The sequence below is a fragment of the Cervus elaphus genome, chromosome 32 (genome assembly GCF_910594005.1).
Source record: "Cervus elaphus chromosome 32, mCerEla1.1, whole genome shotgun sequence".
NCBI lineage: Eukaryota > Metazoa > Chordata > Mammalia > Artiodactyla > Cervidae > Cervus > Cervus elaphus.
Genome location: NC_057846.1, coordinates 40,994,160 through 41,019,174, shown reverse-complemented (window position 1 = coordinate 41,019,174; position 25,015 = coordinate 40,994,160). Strand labels below are relative to the sequence as shown.

At 45.6% G+C, this 25,015-nt stretch overlaps 3 protein-coding genes across 3 annotated transcripts in view; 1 reads left to right on the top strand and 2 right to left on the bottom strand.

The window, feature by feature from the left end:
* Nucleotides 1-5,500, bottom strand: part of ADAM9 (ADAM metallopeptidase domain 9) — an 88,406-nt gene extending 82,906 nt beyond the window's left edge. Inside the window, exon 1 of the mRNA XM_043893432.1 lies at nt 5,167-5,500. Coding sequence (XP_043749367.1) covers nt 5,167-5,263 — 97 coding nt within the window. The 5' untranslated portion in view covers nt 5,264-5,500. The remainder of the gene's footprint in view (nt 1-5,166) is intronic.
* A 139-nt stretch (nt 5,501-5,639) lies between these two features.
* On the top strand, nt 5,640-13,584 carry TM2D2 (TM2 domain containing 2). Its single transcript, XM_043893436.1, has 4 exons — nt 5,640-6,089; nt 6,905-6,992; nt 9,683-9,798; nt 11,243-13,584. Exons 1-4 carry the CDS (start codon nt 5,863-5,865, stop codon nt 11,454-11,456), a joined length of 645 nt encoding a protein of 214 aa, XP_043749371.1. The 5' UTR covers nt 5,640-5,862; the 3' UTR covers nt 11,457-13,584.
* A 395-nt stretch (nt 13,585-13,979) lies between these two features.
* On the bottom strand, nt 13,980-24,821 carry HTRA4 (HtrA serine peptidase 4). Its single transcript, XM_043893435.1, has 9 exons — nt 24,291-24,821; nt 23,537-23,636; nt 22,434-22,638; nt 21,024-21,218; nt 20,353-20,385; nt 18,936-19,050; nt 18,238-18,295; nt 17,599-17,694; nt 13,980-14,184 (listed from the first exon to the last, which is right to left on the bottom strand). The coding sequence occupies exons 1-9, from the start codon at nt 24,799-24,801 to the stop codon at nt 14,019-14,021; spliced, it is 1,479 nt and encodes a 492-aa protein (XP_043749370.1). The 5' UTR covers nt 24,802-24,821; the 3' UTR covers nt 13,980-14,018.
* Nucleotides 24,822-25,015: the final 194 nt, after the last annotated feature.

Sequence of the window (25,015 nt, the reverse complement as noted above, 5' to 3'; positions counted from 1 at the left end):
AACCCTCAGCCAAGGACTTTTCTCTTTTCCTTCCCACCTACTATGTCAACAAAGAGTCATCCTTAAGTACTTTCACTACAGAAAATAAACCTGGGTTCAACATACAGGCTGAAGACAATTCTGTTTGAATTATTTCTTGAAGAGAAACTAATTAGATTCATAAATCACTGTTATTTTGAGCCATGTATTTCCATTCCATTTACAAGGTCAATGCCACATGAACATATACATTAATAGCTCTCTTCAAACATAACCATAATTTCCACTGCTATGTCCTATATTCTGACAATTTTTGCGTTATCACCTTTTGTTTTACATTTACCTATTTTTACATTTAAAAACAAACAGGGCCTTTGTCATTGTTTGTGTGTAAGCAGTCCTTCGGGGAAAAAACACCATTTATAAGATTTAATACCACAGAGGATTTAAATTCCTCTACCAAGAAATTTAGGTTTCTTGAAACAAAGGGCGGTACATTATTCATCCTGTTTCCTGCACTAGTGCAACAGACATTCAATAAATATACTGAGTAAATGACCTCTTTTCATCTTTACAGCTATACATACATAGAGCTTATAATTGCAAATTTTCATGCACAACCTAAAATAAGCTTTATTTTTTATGATTAGCATCTTTCATAGCAATTTCCCACAAATCCTCATGCCCACACATTTGTCCATGTTAATGCAATGCTATATTTCACTGTACAATAAGTCCCCTACATACAAACCTTGAAGTTGCAAACTTTCAAAGATGCAAACATGCCTGTGTATGCCAGCTATTGTACTGCACTACTGTACTTTTTAAGGTACTCTACTGTAAGATTTTAAATGTTTTTGTTTGTTTTTTATGTATATTTGTGTGAAAAGTTTTCTAAGCCTATTACAGTACAGTATCATACAGTTGATTGTGTTAGTTGGGTACCTAGTTTAACTTTGATGGACTTAGGAAGGCACTCTCAGAACAGAACTCGTTTGCATGAAAAGAACTTACTGTATTGATACATCATATACTTCATACACTGCTTACCCTCCCCACTTAAGCAGCTGAGATGGGAGCTTCTATTCATAACAAGATTCCAACCTATCAAAGGAAGTGGAATGGGCTCTCTAGGGCTCTACTTGTATGAGAGTTCTTAGGAGCTACTAAAGGAAAGGGTGGGGAGGATCCTTCCTAAAATAAGTTAAACCATAAAAAAAAAAAAATCTCATGAAAAGGAATAAAAAAATATGTCAAAGAGAAAGAAGCATTTCCCATGTATGGGAATGGGTTTTGTCAGGATGACAAATGTTTGACAGTGACATCATTTTTACTTACTATAAGTTGAAATACTCTAATTCTTTATGTTAAAATCAACATAAACAAATACAAAACAACTGTATATTTTTAAAAAACTGAATAAAATAGGTGAACTTCTCACGTTCCCTAACTCACTTTGGGGAAAACCATTTGATCAAAATGACACGTCACAAAATGAAAAATAAACTGTTGATACAATAACATCCTGACATATGAACAAGACTATTCAGTTCAAAGTGTAATTCAACTTTAATTGGGTCCATGTTGGCCCCATTCAAAGGCAGGGTAGTAGCAGGGGTTAGTTACTGTGATACCAAGAGGACCAGATTTACTTATGAGGCAGTCCCATAGTTCTGACACAAACGATGGCATAACTCCAAGTCTCTGTTGTATACTAGGCATCAAAGGAAAAAAAAAAAAAAGAAATATCATGAGCCTATCTATGTCATATATTTGAGCTTGTGGCTATTCCAAAGAAAAAGCTTCCAGTTACTTAGAGCTTGCATCTTTGGGGGGATTCTACAATAAAGCAGGGTTTAAATATATATACATACATAGTCAACTTTGGTAAGGTAAATTTTATTTATTTATTTTTATTTGGCTAAGCCATGTGGCTTGTGGGATCTTAGTTCCCCAGCTAAGGATCGAACCTACGCCTTCCACGGTGAAATAAGCAGTTCCTAATCACTGGACCGCCAGGGAATTCCTGGTAAGGTAAAATTCAAAGTATGTTTAGAAAACAGTCTTGGAACCCAGCAACTTGTTTTATACATATTTTCATTGTAAATGCTTTTATTTTCTTACATAAGAGTGTGAAACAAATTATCTTTATATTTAAAAGACTACATTCTCCTATTTAGCACAAACATACAAATTCAAACAATTCACAGGCACCTAAAAACAAAATTAGTATGGACCAAGTTCTTACCACCTAGTTCATTTTACAGTGATTCACCATGAGTAAGCTTTAAAACTCATTTCCTCTAGAATTGTAGTCTTGGGGAAAAAAAAATTTAGGTCTGTACATCATAATCACTACCTTGAAAGAAAACATTGAGTGAAGTTTCATACCTGCCTAATTCCCGCAATGATACAAAGTTACCTTTGTCGGCCCTAGTTTTTGTTGTTTTTTTTTAAAGTGTACTATGTCAGCTTTTTGGAATGTATACTGCACTTCCTCATTGACACAATTGTTATAAATAGCAAAAATTTTAAAAAAAAATCCTAGAAAATCTATTTAACTCCTAGAGTAACTGATGTGTGGGTGGTTCTTACTGAGTACTCAAATTCCTCTTTCATTAGTTGAAATGGTTTCAGCGCATGTTTTAAACATCCTGTATTGCAAAAACTTGGTCAGCTGATTCTAGAAGAACATTCCCGTAGGGAAACATGAGTTGATTTGACTGCACACTAGTACAAAGCCTCTTAACTGTTCTCTCCCAGCCTCCAGTCCCTCCCTTCCATAGTCTGTCCTCCACTGTGTAGCCAGTTACAGTAATCGCAAATCTAAGTTATACCACGTGCTAAGTGCATGTTAAGTTGCTTCAGTGGTGTCCAACTCCTTGCAACACTCTGTCCATGGGATTCTCCAGGCAAGAATCCTGGAGTGGGCTGCCATTCCCTCCTCCAAGTGATCTTGCCAACCCAGGGATTGAACCCACATCTCTTACATCTGACCTGCGCTGGCAGGCGGGTTCCTTACCACTGCTGTCACCTGGGAAGCCCACATCCCTACTTAAAAACCATCCTGCCCAAACAATTTCCTCCAGGGTAAAGTCCAAATCCCAGCGCACATCACAGAAGACTCTCCCCAGCAGGTCATCAACTACCCTTAGTTTTTTCCACGCCTCCCTTTCAGGTGGACCCTCTGGTGAATTCTCATCATTCCTTAACTAGTCCTGTTCTTATCTCTCTGATGTTGCTGCTGCTAAGTCGCGTCAGTCGTGTCCAACTCTGTGCAACCCCATAGACGGCAGCCCACCAGGCTCCTCCGTCCCTGGGATTCTCCAGGCAAGAATACTGGAGTGGGTTGCCATTTCCTTCTCCAATGCATGGAAGTGAAAAGTGAAAGTGAGGGCGCTCAGTCATGTCCAATTCTTCTCCACCCCATGGACCACAGCCTACCAGGCTCCTCTGTCCATGTCCATGGGATTTTTCAGGCACGAGTACTGGAGTGGGTTGCCATTGCCTTCTCCATCTTATCTCTCTAGACTCTTGTGAAAACCCTTCTGCTTTGAATTCCTGTCCTAGAATATTCACCCATACAGATCAGTTCAAATATCACTTTCTCAATAAAACCTTCCCCTACATTCTTCAGATAAACGCAGCACATTTGGTCACTCTATGCCCCTCCACAAGCACTGAGCTAGGTGTTCATAGGAGTTCGATGACGGCTGATTAAATTTTGAAAGCATATATGTGCTTAAGTGAGGGACTGTTAAACTATAAACTGTTTAACTATAAACTGTTAAAGCTGTTGTTAAAAAACATAAGGATATTCCATCCATCTATATGCAGCAACGTAAAAAATCAATACATAAACTTTAAAAATCAGTCTTATTTAAAGTATTCCAAACAGAATCATGGATTACTAAAACTCCAGATGTTTAACCTACTTCCCCTTAAACGCTGGTAAATGTTAACCATGTATTAATAGAACACCATAGCAAAAACAGTTTCAAACAGAAAAGATTTGGTACCTTCCCAGTCAAGAAAGTTTCAGTACTGAGAGCTTTAAAATTCCTGCAATGGTGCAAATTTTCTTAATTGAAAAATAATAAAATAAGGAAGAAAAAAAAATCTAAATTTAGTCCTGCACTGAAATCCTCATCTTTGAAAAACTCTCAAGATAACGATTTAGTAGAAACCCCATTCTCCATAATACTCTATGGCTGATAAAGAAAACACAGCCACGCAAACAATAATTTAACACGAGCCAAAACAAAGAAAGACGGTGTTGTCAGAAAGAAGCTAGTGTTGGCGATTTAAATGTTTCCACTATGTCTGAGCATCTCCAATACAAATACCTTATGTATTTAAAGGAAGTTTCACAAGTCAAAAGCTATTTCACATAAATGATTCAATTCTTACCGTAAGCCTGTGACTTAAGCAGAGCAGGGATTATCTGCCTGGATTTGAGACCTTACCAACCCACTAAAAACGGAGATAAAAGACTGGCTATAAAAATGTAGCACTTCGTTTCCAAAAAAAAAAAAAAAAGAGAGAGGTATTCTTACTAGAACAACAAAATGCCCCCCCCCCAAAAAAAAAAGCAATCCCCCCCCCCCTCTTATTTCATCACTAAATTCAGCCCTGTGGTACCTACTGGTGACTCCGCTAATAAAATGATGGTCAAAATTTCAAATCATGAAAACCTGGAGCAAAAAGTTCCATCTCCCGGTCTCTTTCCCAGTGACATTTACCCTGCAAGCAAACCCCAGCTCCATTTCTCAAAAGCACTTCTCAAACCCTCCGCGAGCATTTAGCCAGCCTCCCAGGCTCTCAGCCGAGTCCCTGAGGTTCGGGGTCGGACCGAGAGTCGCCCCGGGAGGGTCTTGGGGGGTGGCACCAAGCTTGGCGAGAGATTGGGGGTCGGACTCACCCCCAAAAGGCTCTGCTCGGCAAGAGACCGAGGACTGGGAACCAAACCGGAGAACAGTGCCCAGCAAAACTGGGGGCGCCCAGACCCGGAGCCTCGGGTCCGAGCCCTGGTCCACAGGCAGCCCAGCGGCTCCGCCTCCCGACTCGGGTCGGGTTCCAGTGCCCAGGCCAGGCCCCGCCACTCTCAGGCACCGCGGGGTAAAAACTCCGAGCATCCCGGCCCTAGGAAACTGGAATCCCGAAAGGTCCCTGGGGGCGGACACCCACCTGACCGAGCCCCACCGAGGGCCGGGCTCAGCAAGCCCACCAACAGCAGCCACCGGACGCGGAGAGTCTCAGAGGGCGAGCCCACGCCCGACCCCATCTCAGCCCGAGCCCGCAGGTTCTCCTCAGCACTCGGGCGCCCCTGCCTCCGCCCGCTCCACGATTCCCCAGCCCCGCCAGGGCCCCAGGGCTGGCAGCGATGCGCGCGCTCGGCACTGACGCAACTCGGCTCCGGTCCGAGCTCGCTCCCGACGCGGCGCCCGCTCGCCTGACTGACGTACGGAGCGCTCCGTCCCGGGCGAGTGAGAATGGGCTTTCTCTCCGGTCCCCTCAGACCCTCTCAGGAGCCAGCCCCGCCCATCGCCACTCGCCCCGCCCTCCTGCTTCAAGGCCCGCCTACTCCGGGGCGGGTCGAGAGAGCCTACTGGAAGAAGCACTCGTCACGGAAAAGGAGGAGGAGCGTGAGCCCCAGAAGCGGAATTGACCCGCAGAAACGAAACGCAGCCCCGCCTCCTGCGCAGCCTTTCCTTATTGGCTGTCTGAGTTGGGCGGGACGTAAAAATCTGGGCTCCTATTGGCTGTTTCGCATCGAGGCGTGGGGCTCCGCGGAGAGGCCTTGACCAGGCAGTGCTTGGGTCCGCGGTTGCCGGCTTGGGGCGGGGGTTCTGAGCCCGAATCTCCGCCTCTGCGCCCGGGAAGATGGTGCTGGGGGGTTGCCCGGTGAGCTACTTGCTTCTGTGCGGCCAGGCGGCTCTGCTGCTGGGGAATCTACTGCTGCTGCATTGTGTGTCTCGGAGCCACTCTCACAACGCCACCGCCGAGCCCGAGCTCACATCCGCTGGCGCCGCCCACCCGGAGAGCTCCCCGGGCGCTTCGAGCTGGGAGTATGGCGACCCCCACTCTCCAGTCATCCTTTGCTCTTACCTGTAAGCTACCGGGTCGTCGAGGCGGGTGGAGATGGAGATGGAGGGCCCTGGGATACACGGGGGTTGTGCGGGGGGACGGGGGGAGGGAGGCTTCTTTATTTTTCCCCCCGAGTCCCTCTCCACCTGGAGGACCTACCTGATCGTCGACATGCGGGAGGAAAATAACCATGACAGATGTCTCACTTAACGCACTGCTGCAGGGGAAAACCCCTCTGTGTCGGTGGCTGATCCTTTGGGCTCCCCAAAGAGGAGAACTAGGGAACAGTGACATTATATAGCCTGCGGAAGAAGGGTACGAGGTTGTACCTGCTCCCTTTAGCCGAAGGAGACACCCTCGTTCGTGCTGGTACTGAGTGGTGCACAAGTGGAGTAAATCACTCGTCTCTACATGGCACCTACTTAAAAAATAAAAGCAGTAACCTTAGCGTTGCAGAACCAAGTCAAAACTTTCAACGTCTCTTTTAAGTCAAATAAGAAAAGGATTATTTCAAAAATAATCCTTTGGCCTGGATTTTGCCCCCACAGCCTTGTGGCTGTTTGCCTAGGGAAGAGATGAAGCCTAGGCAGAGGTAGAATCGCTGTTGAAAAAGGACCAGAAACACCCCTCATCCCCACCCCGCCCCAACCAAAGGGCCACTGGATGGCTGTTTGGCCTGCTGTCCTTCAGCCTAATTGACAGCATCTCTTGTCTTGGGGAAGACTCAGAGGGATAACCCCCAGAAAATTGGCAGAAATGTCTCTTGCCCGTTATGACTACATACATGTAAACAGCCATTTAGAAAGACCTTAATGATGACCTTACTGGTGATTTACAGACCCGATGAATTTATAGAATGTGAAGACCCAGTGGATCATGTTGGAAACGCAACAGCATCCCAGGAACTTGGTTATGGTTGTCTCAAGGTGGGTTTTTGTTTGGTTTTATAAGCAAACTCTTCCATAGAGAAGCAATATTGCCTAAATGCTATTACAGAAAAGTATGAGGAGGTTTTTTTTTTTTTTTAATTCATTGAAATGACTGTTACTGAAAATTTCCAGCATGGTCAGGGTCAGTGGCTGAACAAGACATTTAGTCTTCTCAGAAAGAAGCAGGCTCTGTGCCCAAACTACTCAGGTGCAAAGACCAATCTGTCTTTGGTTCCTTTGGCCATTGTGATTGGACAGATTTGAAGCTCAGATATCACCCCTGACTACCCTTCAAGGCACGTACTTTCCTGAAAGAGCAAAAGGAAGGTTTATGCAATTTCTAAAACTGATGCTGGGTTGAGCACTATCTTCGTTACATATGCATTTGGGGCAAAGCTCCTCTTGCCAATGACCTTTCTTTTCACTAGGCAAGCAGTTTCCACCACGTCCTTAGGAAATAGATCAGGCCTATCAGTATACTTCCCTGGTGGCTCAGTGGTAAAGACTCCGCCTGCTAACACAGGAGACCCGAGTTCCATCCCTGGGTTAGGAAGATCCCCTGGAGAAGGAAAGGGCAACCCACTCCAGTATTCTTGCCTGGAGATCCCCATGGACAGAGGAGGGCTGTCCCCTGGTGGGCTACAGCCCATGGGGTCACAAAGAGTTAGACACACTGAGCGACTGACACTTTCACTTTTCATCATTATATGTCTTTGTAGGGGGTTGTAGCATTCAGGAGCAGCCTTGGATAACAGTGGCCTCTTAGAATGAAAAGAAGCCCTTCAGTTCCATTAATAATATCCCTGAAGCTGGACGCATGCTTCCTAGTCAGTCTCCCCAGAACCAACCAAGTTTACATACTTCCTCCCCTCTGTGGACTCACCATTATGTTATTTTATGCTGCATAATGCAAGTCAGGACACCGTCAGCTATAAGAGAATTATGGGGAAATATTCTTTGTTACTAAATCAGACACAGGGAAATACACCTGAAAGTAACAAGGCCAAAAAGGCAACTTTTGCTGCAGTCACAAGTAAAGAAGTATTTTCAGTACAATAAGATTTTGTTCTATGGGTAATTATTGATAAAAGTTTGAGTGAGCATTGTATGCTCATGTTCAGTCACTAAGTCGTGACCAACTCTTTTGTGACCCCACGGACAAGCCCACCAGGCTTCTCTTGTCTGTGGGAATTCCCAGGCAAGCATCCTGGAGTGGGTTGCCATTTCCTTCTTCAGGGGATCTTCCTGACCCAGGGATCGAACCCTCATCTCCTACATTGGCAAAGAGGTTCTTTACCACCAAAGTCACCAGGGAAGCCCAGAGTATCGTATAGAGATCAGTCTGAGCACCTTGACAGGATCAACCCAGTGTTTAATGAAAATGGGCAAAAATAAGTGATCTCTATACAATACTTACTTTTGCCCATTTTCATTAAAACACTGGGTTGATCCTGTCAAGGTGCTCAGACTGTCACTTCCCCCAGAAGTCCTGGGGGCCTGTCAGCATTCGGGCCCCCATGTCCCAAGGGAGGGGCAAGAGTAAACATCCTCATGTTCCACCCACTTCCCTTTGAGGAATGTTCCAGCAAGATCAGTAGGGAAGTACTCAATAAGGTGCCAGTGGAGAACACCCAGCTGTGCTTTCTCTGCTAGAATTCAGTTACACAAAGGGTCGGAGGTCTTCTGAAATTTTTTGCTGGAATTTAAACTTACATATAGATACATTACGTTACTATGGATGTGAGCTGAAAATCACAGTTTCGAGACCCGAGTAAAGTCCTGAGTCAGTTGACATGCTGAGTTCTTTCCTATCGATGTTCATTTGTAATATATATAAAACAGACCTCAAATGCACATTGACTTGTTTTTTAATTGGAGTATAATTGCTGTGCGGTGTTGTTTTAGTTTCTGCTATACAACAGCGTGAGTCAGCTATAGGTATGCGTATCTCCCTTCTCTCCCGAGCCTCCCTCCCACCCCACCGCCCAGCCCACCCATCTAGGTCATCACAGAGCCCCAGGGTGAGCTCCCTGTGGTATAGAGCCCCTTCCCACTAGCTGTTTTATACTTGGTAGTGTGTGTGTCTCAGTTCTACTCTCTCAATTCATTCCTCCCTCTCCTTTCCTATCCCCCCCCCGTCACATACACATCCACAAGTCCATCCTCTACATCTGTGTCTCTATCCCTGCCCTACAGATAGGTTCATGAGGACCATATTTCTAGATTGCACATGTATGTGTTAATACACGATATTTGTTTTCCTCTTTCTGACTTCACTCTGTGTGATAGTCTCTACACATTGACTTTTTGAATACCCATTCCCAAATATGCACTCATGTGCTCTTCTCTTCTGTAAATCTGGGATTAATTAAAGCCTTGTGTCCCGCTAATCCAAAATGGCATTTAATGAAACTGATTTTAAACTTCTGTACTATATTATCAAAGAAGGTAGTCACAAGGAAAGAAAATGAAAAGGAGTTTATTTAAAATCATGTCCCTGGAGGACCGACTCATTGAAACTCGCTTGAAGTATGTCACTGATCTCCTCGCTCTTTAGCACAGCTTTACCCCACCTTCGTTAGGATAGTTATTGTCCTGGGCCAGCTTTTGTTAGTTCACATGAAGAGATGGTTTGTGTTGCTCGCTCTGGCTAGTGTGGTTGTTCTGTTGTGGTTGTCACCCCGCAGTTCGGGGGTCAGGCCTACGGAGATGTGGAGCACACTTCGGTGCAGTGCCGGGCCCTGGAGGGGATCGAGTGTGCCAGCCCGAGGACCTTCCTCCGAGAGAACAAACCTTGTATAAAGTAAGTGCTATCTGCATGGAGTAGCTGGTACTTAGATGGAGGTAGGGCTGTTCTGCCCTCTTTTGATGTTGACTTTTTCTTTGACCGTAAGTGTTAAAGGGCAGCATGATTACCGCTGTGCATACTCCACGGGCACAAGCAATGGGGTGATAACGTAGGGGACACTGAACAGGAGGCCAGAGGCTGTGAATTCGAAATGTCCCTTTCACCAATCAGCTAAAGGACCTCTGGGCACCCAGAGTCTCTGTCCCCTCCTCCACAAAATGAAGAGGTGGAACAGATAATCCAACTTCAGAACTCCTGCGATAGGCATACGTCCTTCGAAAACAGCCGTGGAATTTTAGGAGGAAAGATTTTATTATGAAAAGTGCGGGCCTTTCTCCCTGAAAAGCAGTATTATCTTAAAGAATTAGGGTTATTGAGACTTCCCTGATGGTCCGGGGGTTAAGAATCCACCTTCCAATGCAGGGGATGTGGACTTGATCCCAGGTCCAGGAACTAAGCTCCTACTTGCCGAGGGGCAACTAAGCCCATGTGCCACAATGACTGAACACGCGTGCTAAGAATGAGAAGCCTGCACACCACAGCGAAGATCCCAAGTGCCACGACTGAGACCTGACACGGCCAAAAATTAATTAACTTTTTAAAAAATGGATTAGGGTTATTTCTGTAAACTACACTTGAAGGCAGAGAACTTATGTATACCATTTGCTGATGGAGAATTGTGACTGAGTTAGGTGATGCCATTAGAGTATCTGCAATTGAATGTCATCACAGTATGTAAGACAGAAGTCCTTCCAAAAAGTCCCATTTTTCGGGTGCCATGAAACAGCAGGAGAGGGACGTGGAGATCAGTGTTCATTTAAGGGAAGGTAACACCTCATGAGAGAACTACATTCAGAACTGCAGCCTCCCTCAGGATAGGAGCCTACTCAAGAAAGGGATGGACGCCCAGACACCACTCCTACCAGGATACCTGTGCTGTAAATGTCCTTAATAGTTTCTTATCCAGCCCAACTCTGTATTGGTTCCTCTGGGTCTTCTATACCTTGTCTGAGCATATGCTAAGTCGCTCAGTCGTGACTGTAGCCCACCAGGCTCCTCTGTCCATGGGATTCTCCAGGCAAGAAGACTGGAGTGGGTCACCATGCCCTCCTCCAGGGGATCTTCCCAACTCAGGGATTGAACCCATGTCTTCTATGTCTCCTGCATTGCAGACAGGTTCTTTACCACTGAGCCACCTGGGAAACCCCCTCCATACCTTAGCAAATACCTTTTTGAGAATCTAGACAAACTAGAGGTCTTCCTTTGGGGGAGAGGGGGTTGGTAAGAAGTCACAGGGACTATCTTCCCATCTTGTCACTTATGTGAAATTCACTAATAAAGCATTAAGTGTTTTCATTTTCACGTGGTAAGCATCTTCCTCTTGATTCCCTCTGTCTAGGTATACCGGACATTACTTCATAACCACTTTGCTCTACTCTTTCTTCCTGGGATGTTTTGGAGTAGATCGTTTCTGCCTGGGACACACTGGCACAGCAGTGGGGAAGCTCTTGACCCTTGGAGGACTTGGGATTTGGTGGTTTGTTGACCTTATTTTGCTGATCACTGGAGGCCTGATGCCCAGTGATGGCAGCAATTGGTGCACTGTTTACTAAGAAGAGCTGCTGCTGAGGCCCAGAGAGCAAGGCTCTTGGATTCATCTCTGCAGGCTCAGAGTTCCTGGATGTCAGGCCTGACCAGTATTTTCCCTCATTGGAGAGAATGGGTTTGGTTAGGAAGGTGGCTTCAGACTGTGGGTGTTCGACCCAAATTTGACCTTGCTGACTAGAAATGACAAGCAGACAGTATTGTGGGTATCAAGTTTGTACCTTTCCTCATGTACCAAAAATATAAAGGATAGTGCTTAACTTATAAGCTGCAGAAGGGTCTCCTTATTCTTTATTTCTGTGTGCTGCTATGTCATCAACCTTTTGGAGCGGTTGGACCCAACAGGATGTTTTTGGCCTGTGCCTTTGTGACCCTGAGTCTTCGTGCAGTGGAGGTCAGAAGCTGAACCAACGAAAATGTCCAGCAGAAGTAGAAACAGCAGTAAATTTTAATACACGCTGAAATTCTGACTTTCTGAATTTAAATTGCGGAATGAATGTTGCCAACCTGGAACGGTTGTTTGGGTATTTTCAATAGGTAGAATGAAACTCAATATCTGTTGTGCTTAAAGCTGAGCATCTGAAATGAGCCTATTAATAAACCCTATTGTTTCATCATTATTACTCCTGAGAGGCAATATATCCAGTATAGTAATTCCCTCTAATGTCCAATTATGTTTTGAAAGCCAACAGTTCCAGACATGTCCGGGTTCAGCTATCCTCTTGGCAGAATTTTCCTATTGAAAAGGTATCATTTACCAATTTAGAAAGCCCATGTTATAGACTGATTAAAAAAAAAAAATCATACAAGTAACTCTAAATCTCTTCTTCATGATTACATAATATAAAATGAAGAGCCTCACATCCTTGGAAAGAAAAACAGACTCTTCCTTAAAGGATCTTACTGCTCAGTGCTAGATAGAATTAGGATGTGACTTGTGGGAAACAAAAAGAAACTGAACACATTTGTCAAAATAAGCATGGTACCAAAGTCTTTCACTGTGGGCTACAATGGTTAGTCATAGGGAAAGAGACAGCCAAGCTTTCGAGTTCCCACATCACAGGGGATAAAAAAAAAAATGTTCTAAACTTGTGGTTTTTAAAACTTAGTTCCTATCCCTTACAATCTGAGTTGAACAGAACTGTTAAGTGTAAAGTAAAAGGGGGGTTTACAAAGAGCCTGCTATTTGGGCAACATATAAATTCTAGGAGCAATTAAGGTAGAACCGCTCAAAGTTTAGTCTCATAATAATTGACATAAAAGCCAGGAATCCCAGTTAAAATAACTGGATACTCTCTATCATTATGAAGCAGTTTTCCTGAAAGTTTCAGCTTTATTATCCCTGATTAATATGACCGCTTTTCTTATGGTATTAAATGGTGGCAACTATGTAAAAGTGAAAACAGATTATTCTGTTTTGTCTTGAAAGTTCTGTACCACATTGACCTCAACTTCTTCATAACTGTAAATTAATAGATTCTTATTTATAATCTCTACAGTCTAAGGCAGTATATTTTAAATTGCTGTGGGTCCTGAAGAAATTGAACCTTCTCCCCAGAAAAATGCACATAAACTTAAAATTTCTGCATAGAACTTAAGAGAGTTCAAGGATGCCCCTTTTTAAAAAGAAAAACTCACTTTTAAGAAAAATCTGGAAAACTAAAATTGAAATCCTGCCCCAAATAAGATAGTACTTTAAACCACAAATCCTGCTTCATCTCACACTTAAAAAAAAAAAAAAAAAAAAAACTCCTTAAAGATATTCACAAATCCCATCAAAAGTTATTTTTAAAAAATAAATAAATAAACTGTGGCAGCTTTCAGACTCAAAATCATTGATTATGAATGTTTCCAGGAAGAAGAACTTGTGTAAAGAGGTAAAAGTCTGTAAATTATTAAAGTTTCTATTTTATAGAATATTTTATAGAAGCCCTCCTAACAGAAAAGCTGCTGGGAACCAGAGTTGTTTCCACTGCTAGCTGACAACCTGAGAATCTATATTCCTCTGTGACCATCCAAATTTGTTAGTTTCAGTGTGACTTCTAGGTGATGAGCATCCTCTGTATTTACAAACCCTGGCCAAATGTGATAAACCTGAAAAACTGTTTGAGTAAAGGAATAATATTAAAAATGTGATTTCCTTTGGTTATCAGTTTCTTAATATTGGTAGGGGTGTGTGTGTGTGTGTGTGTGTGTGTGTGTGTGTGTGTGTGTGTAGTGTTTTATCCAGTTTATGGCTGTAGAGAAGTTTTACAGTACTAAAGTGTCCTTCCATCAAGGATAAATTAGAAACTTCCTATTCTCAGTTGTTTCCTGTCTTTAAATAAAAATTTATCAGCTCCCCAGACTTCCTGGCACCATGTCCTTCTACTTGCCTTAGGCTCCTTAGCAGCAGTTGTAACACCCCCAACCTGATGGTTCTGGAATATGTGTATGTGTGTTCTAAAGCACACATTTTTCTTTAAAAGAAGGAGATCCTAAAACCCCTTGCGATCACTGGCACATCTTCAATACAAACCAGGTAACGTAGCTTTGGTTTTGTTAGATAATTTATCTTTAAAGCAAGGCTCTTAATTGATTATCTCAGGTGTGACTGTCAGAATCAAAGTTTGACTTTTCCGACGAACCAGGAGGGAAAGTGAATCATTGGCCTTAACAGCTTCAATCACATCAGTTGTCGTGGTGACAGGCAGTCCATTTATGCTGACAATTACATCATGGTCTTTCAACCCAGAGCTGAGAGGGGAGAAAAAAGGACCATGAAACTGTAAGAGTTTGGCTTAATCCCCATCTAGAATTTAATGTCTGTCCCTTAAGGCACTACTATGGTGCTGACATTAAGCATGCAAACCAGGGAACCAGAAATAGCCCCCATCCTTCCAAATGTGCCACTTCCCTGCTGGCTCAGACAGTAAGGAGTCTGCCTGCAATGCAGGAGACCTGGGTTTGATCCCTGGGTTGGGAAGATCCCAAGGAAATAGCAACCCACTCCAGTAATTCTTGCCTGGAAAATCCCATTTTTGGAAGAGCCTGGCAGGCTACAGTCCATGGGGTTGCAAAGAGTCAGACACAACTGAGTGACTTCACTTTCACTTTTCACTTCCAAATACGGGGGCTGTTCTAATATGTGCTGCAGAATCACTAGAGGACAACAACCCTATTCACCTTTCTAAAATTCATATTCCATCAGAATCATATGTATGAAATTTGCTCCTCCCATATGTTAGATTTCGTTTGGAATAGTGAGTTGAGCTTTTCTTTTCTGTTAACCCCTGACCTCACTTAACCTGAAACATACCCTCAACCTTACCAATAAACGTGAAAAGCCCAAGCAATACATATTTTTCCAGACAATTACACTCTGATCAGTGGGATGTTGACAGCCCACTTACCTGCCCCACCTTCACCTAGAATTTATGGACCTGGAGGGTATGCTGAGCTGTACTACGGAAGCAGCTTCCATAAAGTCAAAAACCAGTCACCAAGCTCCAAGCTCTAAATATTTAAGGCTCCAATACTAGGCTTCTTTCCCTCAAAGTTGTGATTATATTCAGCCTCCAACATATTTGTTTCACATAGAATATATGTTCTAGAAACAAAACGTTCCAGATACAAAACAGCACAGTAAATATATAGTCATGTGGACAATCTGTCTTAAAGTCAAAAACAGGCCGGAAGTCAAATTAAATGACCGCAGGAGACACCATTGGAGGGAAATGGCGGGGGGTGTGGGTGGGCGTTGGTGGAATTCCCTGGCAGTGCAGTGGTTAGGACTCTGTGTTCTCACTGCCAGGGGGCCAGGTTAGACCCCTGGTCAGGGAACTGAGATCTCAAAAGCCACGAGGTACAGCCCCCCCCCCAAAAAAAAAAAAAAGAAAGAGTGAGGAATAGGAAGCTGAGAAGCCCAGAGAAGAAATCAGAATGTGGGAGGATTATCAGGGTATGTAGAGTTTATTTTTTTAAAAAAAGAAGAAAAGCGAAAACAAATTTAAAGGAAGTGCATATGAAGAGAAGTTCAAGGATAGAGCTAAAAGCAGAGAAATCCTTGAGAACAAGGGCAGTTGCTGGGGGCGGGGGCATAGGAGGAGGCGTTGGTGCCTGGTATGGTGCACAAAGAAAGAAGTTAATTCAATAGTTCTGTAAGTAGAAAAAGAAACCTGTAAAGTATTACTGGATGCAAACTATGCATCAAATATGGGGAAGTAGGGCTCAGACAGAATAAGCGACCTTCCCCACGACTGTCAGCTTGTAAGAAGCTAAAGTAGGATTTCATCCTGGATGTTTCAGACTTGAAAACCCATCTTCTTACTAGTCACTCTGCCTCTCAGAAACAATAACAGCAGCCGCAAGAGTAGGATAATACGGGGGCCAAACCGGGTCCCACATCCCTGCCTTCTGACTGACACATCATGTAACTTCCAAGGTAATTAACCTCTGCACCCCGTTTGCTGCCTCTGTAAAATAATACCTATATCCCAAAATTACTGGGGGCTTGAACAAGTACATAAGACCCTTTAAATGATGCCAGACACAGTAAGTGGTTGAAAAATGACAGCTGTTATTATCGGAATTGTTATCACTATTATAAGTGGGTGACACCAGGAATATTTCCAGTTTATCAGACTTCAAGCCAGCAGCAATTCCCACCATGTAATGTGCACCTGAATCCCCTGAAGATCTTATTTAAAAAGCAGATTCTGGTTCTTTCTAAACTTTTTATTTCATACCGGAGTGTGTTGTATTAGTTTCGGAGTACAGCACAGTGATTCAGTAACGCCTACACGTATCTATTCTTTTTCAAATTCTTTTCCAGTGGTACTCCTGTCACTCTAAAAAGCTCTAGCTGATGCCATTGTTGCTGGTCTACAGACCACATTTTGAGGAGCAAGGACTGAAGAGCTGAAAGAAATAGCTTTGGCCTTGAACCAAAAGTTAAAAATAAATGGGGGCAGGGACCCAGAAAGTCTAGAAAAGCCAATGGCAAGTCAAATATAGTAACTGGAAGCCTAACACTCAGCTGTTCCGAACAGTTAGTACCCTATAGATTCTTGCCCTATGAAAAGAGTTAACTTAATCTAAGCAGACGGTTGAGCTCTTAAAAAAACAAAAACGGTGAGGGAAGGATATGCAAGAACCATAAGAGAGAGACCAGGAGAATAACTGTACGCCGAGTCATCTTTTCTCTCAGTAGTTACTGGAAATCTCTCAAAATGTCTCTAGCCTTTGCTTTATTCACTTTATGCACTTGTTTAGTGCTGGCCTCTGATAGTGTCAGAGAATTCTTTAGTGTTATCCAGGATTTTAAAGTACCTAAAATATGTTCCTAAACTCCTAACCCTCCAGATTCTTCTGATTCTTATTAAGTAAGGTAGCAAAAGAATAGATTTGGAAATTCTAGCAAAATTAATTTAAATTTATGTGAACTGGTAGCCTCATTAAAAAAACTTTTTCTGTAATTTTTAAACAGATGAAACTAACATATAATATAAAAATGTACTTTAATGTCTTAACTATATATCTAAAATATCATTTTAACATGTCATATTTTAATAACTATTATACATATTTTACACTCTTTGAAATCTTCTAGAAACAGCATATACCTGATGATAATTTCTTCCACAGTGCAGTTATTAAAGTAAAATGCAATCTTCCCAGAACAACAACAACAGAAAAAGGTATGCTTCATGGAAAAACATTTTACATTGCTTCTGTTTTGCTTTGTTTTAATTATCAATTAAAATTAAGTAAAATGCAAAATGGGGTTTCCCAGGTGGCTAGCGGTGAAGAACCTGCCTGCCAATGCAGGAGACCTTAACAGAAGCAGGTTTGATCCCTGGCTTGGGAAGATCTCCTGGAGAAGGGAAATGGCAACCTACTCCAGTATTCTCGCCTGGAGAATCCCACGGACAGAGGGGCCTGGTGGACTGCAGTCCATAGGGTCATAAAGAGCCAGACAGGACTGAAGCGACTTAGCACACAAGCATGCACAAAACATAAAATGCAGTCGGCCAGTCACACCCCTCAGGTGTTCAGTGGCCGCTGGGGGTGGGGCCCACGGTACAGGACAGGACCCTGGATCCTACGTTTACCGCGGGACACATCTAGTGAGAACGGAGGAGCCTGGGCCGGGGCCTGCACTGCTCTTACCTTTCAGCAGCTGTTCCTTGAATCACCTCATGTACAAAAACCCCAGAAGTCACGTCAGGGAATTCTGGATCTTGCCTTTTCATTTCTTGAAGCAGGCTAGGAAGAGTGACAAGTTTCCCCGGGAGGTTAGGAAGCACAGTGAGCTAGCCCTGGCCCGCCCCTAGCTCTCAGCGGGGACTCTGCTCGGCCCAAGGCTCGCGCCAAGGGGACAAGGATGCCATCTAGCTGGTCACAGGGCGACAGTCATTCTTCCCCTGAGTCTCGGTGCCAAAGCCTAGAACCACTGGATGTTATAAAGTGTGGCCATAGTGGGACTTCCCTGACAGTCCAGTGGGTAAGACTCTGAATTTCCACTGCAAGGGGGACAGGTTCAATCCCTGGTCGGGGAACGAAGATCCCACGTGCCGCGTGGTGCAGCCGAAAGAAAAATAAGTAAATAAAAAAAATACAGCCACAAGTGAAAGAGTCCAGTGGAAAGTATAGTGCGTCGGTGCCAGCAGATGCGGTCACCGACTCCGTGACAAGTGGTAGGTGATTCTTCTGCTGCTGACCACATCCTCTACCTTCCCCGTGCAGACTCTCTATCTGTAACTTTTGCTTCTGAAATACAACCCAGACATAGTCAAAGCCCGTTCTTACTTCATCGTGAGGGGTAGCATGCGCAGACCCAGATATTTCTTCTGTGAGAGAGCCTTTCCTGGAAAGGAAAATTATAATGTGTTACTGACAACAAGACCTCTCTCCTTTTGGCAGAGCTTAAAAGACCCAGAGTCACAGAATATTCCTTCCAATTATAACTGCCCTCTCAGGCTGTCGGCCAAGACAAACGTGCTTCAGAGAAACTTCTTCATTAGCGCAGACTCACCGCCCCACTTCCAGCCCCGGGTTTTCCTTTCCACATCAACTCAATCCAAATATTTCTGGGTACACCTCACGCCAGGCCTTGCGCCTGGCCCCCGGTATTACTGCCTGGCCCCACTGTGATCAGAGTTGGGTCTAACATGAAACATAACTCTGTTTTCTACAGAACTTGAAGGAGTGTCTCGCCACAGGTAAGGCCTTTGAGAGCTCCTGAAAAGCACTGGAGGGGAAGAAAAAGGTGAAAAGTGAAAGTGTTAGCTGCTCGGTCACATCCAATTCCTGTCGACCCCATGGGCTGTAGCCCGCCAGACTCCTCTGTCCACGGAATTCTCCAGGCAAGAATACTGCAGTGGGTTGCTATTTCTTCCCTGACCCCAGGGTCAAAGCTGGGTCTCTTGCATTGCAGGCATATTCTTTACCATCTGAGTCACCAGGAAGCCTGGAGAGGAAAAAAAGTCCGAACCAACTCCCCCTACCTTTCAACTGGCGCTCATGGAATTCGGCCAAGAACTGCCGAATGCGATCCGAGGGAATTGCAAAGGAGATTCCGGCAGTCACCTTCAGCGTGTTTATGCCAATCACATCACCATCCTGCCAAAGGAGGGGACATCGCTCAGCTGCCCAGGCAAAGGAAGGAGAGAAGCTTAGGGATGCTTAGGGTGGAGCAGCAGGTGGCATCTTAGGGGACCAGCAGGGTGGCAGGTTACAGAGGGGACCTACTCCAGTACAGATTCCTACTGAGGAGTTTGGGGTTTTAATCCTGAGCTCACTTTTTTTTTTTCCCTTGCTCCAATTACATTGATTTTTCAAAGTGAACCACAGTTTATATTTCAACACAGATAAGAGGATAAGGAATATACGCCTTTCCATTCCTTAAATGAGACTAAAAATAAACATGGAAAAGGCAAAAAGCTGTTGACTTTCAGTCACACTTCAATGAAACTATTCAGAAGATTCGGCAAATTGACCTTAAGAACAAAGCTCCCCTAAACATAATTTATGAAGTGGGAAATACTTTTTCTGAATTTCATCATCCCTTAGCTTTTGTTAGGTAATGGGCAGGAGAAAAAAAAAAAGAGAGAGAGAGACTTCCTATCACACTGAAATATAGATTATAATTCAATAGGTCTGGAGTATGACTTGAAATTCTGCATTTCATCTCCGCTCTAGTAAATTCATTGTCTACTGGAGAAAAAGCAGGCCCAAAACCACGTGCAATGTTATAAGTAAAAAGTGCTCAGTGATTTCACACCCAACTCATCCTCCTACAAGCAAGTGTAACATGTAAAGAGGAACCAAAAACAACCCACTCAAAGGGACTCAGAGGCCACGGTCACAGGCTGTGTTTCAGACTGCACTGCCCTCTCAGGTTGTCACATGTATTTGAGCAACGAGAAACCCTGGCATTGCCACCAGGGATGTTGAATAAAATTTAAGAATTAAGTACATGACAGAGCAATGGACTATTGCTGATGCCTTTATCATCTCTACGCAGGTCAATACTAAATGAGCATTTTGGGCTGAGAGTTAGTTCTTCACATGCAGAAGCAGGAGGTCGTCAAGGATATACATTCCACAGTACAGTGGTCATTTGACATAATTTGGGTTTAGTACCCAGGACTTTTGTCCAACGAAAGCAGAGAACACATGAACAAGATGTAAGCAGGTGTGAAGGAAACTCTGGCACCCTCAACTGGATGAGCTCACATGCCAGGATGACAAACCCATCGTAGATCTGAAATTTTCCTAACTCTTTACTTACGGTGCAATAAGAGAAAAGCACCAGACCACACATCTCTACACAGGAGCAACATCGCCATCTGCACCATGAAATGTCAAGTCTCTGAAAGCTAGGAAGAGGTGTGAGGCAGCAAAAAACACGTGGCTACTTACCAGGTTCACTAGAGGCCCCCCAGAATTCCCGTGCTGAAGACAGAATTGGAAAAAGCCATCAGTACTTTTTTCCTGGTCATGTCTACATAGTCCCTAAAGAGGTTTATCAAAAGCAGCCTGTTCTAGTGAGCCCCTGTTCCCCAGAGCAGGCAAAGGCAGGCTGCATCATCATCAATTCCGAAATCAGTGCAGGTAAAGGACAATAGGAAGAGGGGACTTCCCTGGTGGTCCAGAGGCTAAGACTCTGCACTACCAACGCAGGAGGCCCGAGTTCCATCCCTAGTCAGGGAACTAGACTCCACATGCCCCAACTAAAGATCCCAAGTGCCACAACTAAGACTCAGATAGATAAATAAACAAATAAATGAATATTTTAAAATTAAAAAAAAAGAACAACATCAAGAGGACCACCACTTCCTATGGCAGCGGTGACCTCTGTGACAGACCCTAAGAGACCATCCAGTACTGTGGATGCCAATTATCACATCACACAGGCTGACCGCTAACAGCATGGCACTCCATCCCTCCCACGAGGATAGACCTGACCTCTGAACATCCCTGAAAGGCTGAAGGGAAACAAAGGTACCCTGAAGTGTTCTCACTGTATTGCCAGTGAGATCTTACTGGCCATTGCATCTTACAAGCTGAGGACAGCCACCCCCGTGACTTACATTAATTATGGCATCCGTCTGGATATAATCCATGTCTGAATCCTTCAGCCCAAGCTCTTTGCCCCCTCGCTGGGTGGTGCTGACAATTCCTGCAGTCACTGTGTTCTGCAGTGAAAACGGGCTCCCCAAGGCCACCACAAACTCTCCAGCTCGCAGGTCAGATGACTTTCCCAGCAGCAATACAGGGAGGTCAGTCTGTATGTGAGTGAGGAGGGATGAGGTGGATAAATCAAGAATGGACTCAATCAGCATTTGCGTACAACACATATATGACACATGCTCTATCATTTTAGCACCCGCAGTCTAAGAATTGACCACGCACCTCGGTTCTACAACTGCCTGAGGCTTCTTCCTTACATTTTGACTACACCAGACTCTCACTTGTTAAGATGATCAGACCATCTCTAAAATCTAAAATCACCGCTTGTAGAAATAATGATAAGTAAACAAAGTGAAGTTAATTGATGAAACATAAACCGATGTCAGCAGTTTACTCAGCCCCACTCCAGCTCACGAGTTTGCAAAGTTAATAAGCCATGACCAGAAAGGAGGTCACCCAAAGCAGTCTTTCTCATTGCTGTTGCACATGAACCTCTTGGGAATCACACTAAGAGGTAGGTTCTCGCAGACCTAGAGAATGGACATGTGGACACAGGGTGGGAAGGAGAGGGAGGAATGAATCAGGAGAGTAGCTCTGACACATACACACTACCATCGGTAAAACAGATAGCTGGTGTGAAGCTTCGGTCTAGCACTAGGAGCTCAGCTCGGTGCTCTGTGATGACCTAGAGGGGTGGGATGGTGGGGGGAGTGGGAGGGAGGCTCATGATGGAGGGGATATATATATGTACACAAATAGCTGACTGACTTGGCTGTATAGCGGAAACTAACACAACATTCTAAAGCAATTATCCTCCAATTAAAAACTAAAGAGAAAAAAAATAAAAGAGAGCATAGTACCATAGCACTATAGAGGAGAATAAAATAAAATAAGAAAAGGCAGATTCTGATTCAGTCGATCTGAGTTTTCTAAACACTTCTCAGATGATGTCAGTGCTGCCGGGGTGTGGACCACTTTGCATAGCAAGGAACTCAAAGCACATCTTAGCAGCTTGGAATCCATTACAGTCATGTCTGGTGTTCTAAGACAGTAGAGAAATAAGTTTCCCAGAAGCAGTCTCTGTTAGAGAAGGAACTGAAGGAAAGAAAAAAGACAGCTGTGTAGTTAATAGAAATTGCTAGGGACAGACAGACGGGCACAGAAGAAAATAAACAAAAGAAGGAGTGACAAAGAGAAAGAAAGAGAACCGAGGTGGGAGCGAAGCACGAATATACCAAGAAAAGATGTGTGATCGGATGAGTGAGAAAAGACCAGCAAGTTGACGGAAATCCCCAAATACCCAGACTCACATTTGGCTCAATCTTAATTAGGGCAAGATCCAGTTTATGGTCAATGTCCTTGACAGTGGCTTCATACTGGACCCCACTTTGCAGCTCCACCTGGATCCGCTGCTGGTTAGTGAGGACGTGGGCGTTGGTAACAATGAGCCCATCCTCAGACACTATGAAGCCAGAGGCACTGGATGCAGGAACATCCTCACTGCCAAGAGGCAACCTGTCTCAGCAAGACAACAGCATAAGCCGAGGGCGGACAAATCAGGGCATCCGCCGTAGTCTGGAGGCCCGAGAAACCTGGCGTTTATCAAACACTCTCTCATCCTAGTTTCCTCAGACATTTTACTTCTCCCTGTTTCCATTCTCTCCATGTTAACTGGACTCTGTATTCAATGCCCTGGCCATCCCTTAGGAACTGGACTGAGAGCTGATTCCAACTCTCCTTTTCTAGGAATGCCCCCTTCTTGCTCTTCAAAGCAGCTGTCCTCTGCTTCAAAGAGGACTAACCTAATCATGGAGAAGGAAATGACAACACACCCAGTATCTTGCCTGGGAAATCCCACAGACAGAGAAGCCTGGCAGGCTGCAGTCCATAGGGTCACAAAAGAGTCAGACACGACTCAGCAACTAAGCCTAATCCTGGGGGCAAAAGTGGACCTAGCCCCACTTTATCCAGCACCCAAGCAGGGAGGGAGTCAGGGAAGTCTGGTCTCTGCCTAGTTTCCACTACAAACTGGTCTTGTGACATATGACAAGTTTCTCTTGCCCTCTGGGTCTGGGATTCCTTTCATGCAGAAGATGCCAGGCAAGATCACCATTGAGATGCCTCCTGGCTCTTGCATTTGACCTCGAATTTGTCTGAGGGAGAGGAGTACCTCAGATTTGCAAGTCAGAAATCCTTATGACTAGGGCTTTTGGCAAAACGACCAACAGACCATACAAGGTCTTTGAGCCCCTTGATTTTCTCAGGGCGGTTTTTAAGACTAAGTGATGCTGGGAGTTCTAACTGATGCTGGAAGGGCCGATGCGGTGGGAGTAGGGGGGCGGGGTGGATGGAGCAGAGAGGCTCTCAGGAAACTTAGCCCAGAGGTCTAGCTTCCTCCTCCGACCCCTTTTACCTGCGAAACAGCTGTAAATGAACCACGGATGGGGCCACCTTCTCCACCACCGAGGCGATGAAGTTGAACCTGCTCCTGAGCCAGCCTGCGCTTCCGGTCCCTGCGAAGAGATACTTCATTCTTGGGGCAGGGGTTGGAGGAGTAGGACCCTGGCTACCTGCCCGCATCGAGGATCACCTCTCAGATCTCTCGGCTTCTCTCCCGTCTTTCCCTCCCTTTCCTCTCTACGGTCTCCCTCTGTGTATTCACTGGGGTCCCCATGAGGATACACCTTGAGGAGACCAGACCTGTCATCCTGATTGGGAAATTACTTAAAAGGGAAGACGGTGGTCAACAGCTATGGGGAGAAAATTGGGGAGCAACCACATGGGAGCCGGTAACCGGACACCAAATTTCAGGAGCGTGCGTGCTCAGTCGTGTCCGACTCTTTGCGACCCCATGGACTGTAGCCCACCAAGCCTCCTCTGTCCATGGGATTCTCCATACAAGAACATTGGAGTGGGTCGCCATGCCCTCCTCCAGGGGATCTTCCCCACCCAGGGATCGAACCCTCATCTCTTGCGTCTCCTGCATTGGCAGGAGGATTCTTTACCCCTGAGCCACCACACTTAAGGAGGAAATAAAATCGGGAGCTCGGAGGCACTGACTCCCTTTGGAAAGTCAGCCGGGAGGAGGCGGCGGCGAACCCGGCGATGGGAACTCACTGCTTAAAGAAGCGAGAAGGGGGCGCCGAGAGCGCGCGCCCGCGGCTCACCTGGGTCCCCACAGCCCCCCTTCTGCACCGGCACTGCCGGGAGCGCGCCACGGAGGCGCGCGGCGCGGTTCTCGGCGCGGAGCGCGCACAGGCTGGGGTAGGTCCTCCCGTCGCTGCCGCACACGATCGCCCCCGCCGCCGGGCAGCCGCAGGTGCCCAGCGGGCGGCCGCCGAAAGGCCGGGGCGCGCGCGGCGCGCGGCACTGCAGTCCCGGGGCGCACGGCCGGCCCAGGGGCCCGCCGCAGGCCTCGCCCTCGGCCGCGGCGCAGACCCGGCAGCACCCGCAGCGGTCGAGCACCGGCGCTGTCCCCGTCGAGCACCGGGGCAGCGGGGGGCAGCGCGTGGGTTCGCAGGCCGCGGGGCAGGGCGGCACGGGCCAGGCCCGCCCGGCCTGGACCCCGCGCCCTGTTGGTGCGGGCAGCAGCAGCCACAGCAGGACGAACGGTCCGAGCCCGGCAGGCCGCCGCAGGGGTCTGGTCATCCTGCTCGCGTCCTGCTTCCCTTCCGCCATCCCTCTGGACCCTCTCAGATGAGCAGCAGTCTCCGGACTGGGGTACTGCCTTCGCCAGCCCCCGACTTTAAGGGGCAGAGCCTGGCAGCCCTCACCATACCGCCCCCCCGCCGTAACCCCCACTTCAACCCATCCCGTCCAGTCCCAGGAGATGGAGACTTGTCCTCAGCCCTTCCCCGAGCCCCCCCAGGGACCCACCTCATGAAACCAGTAA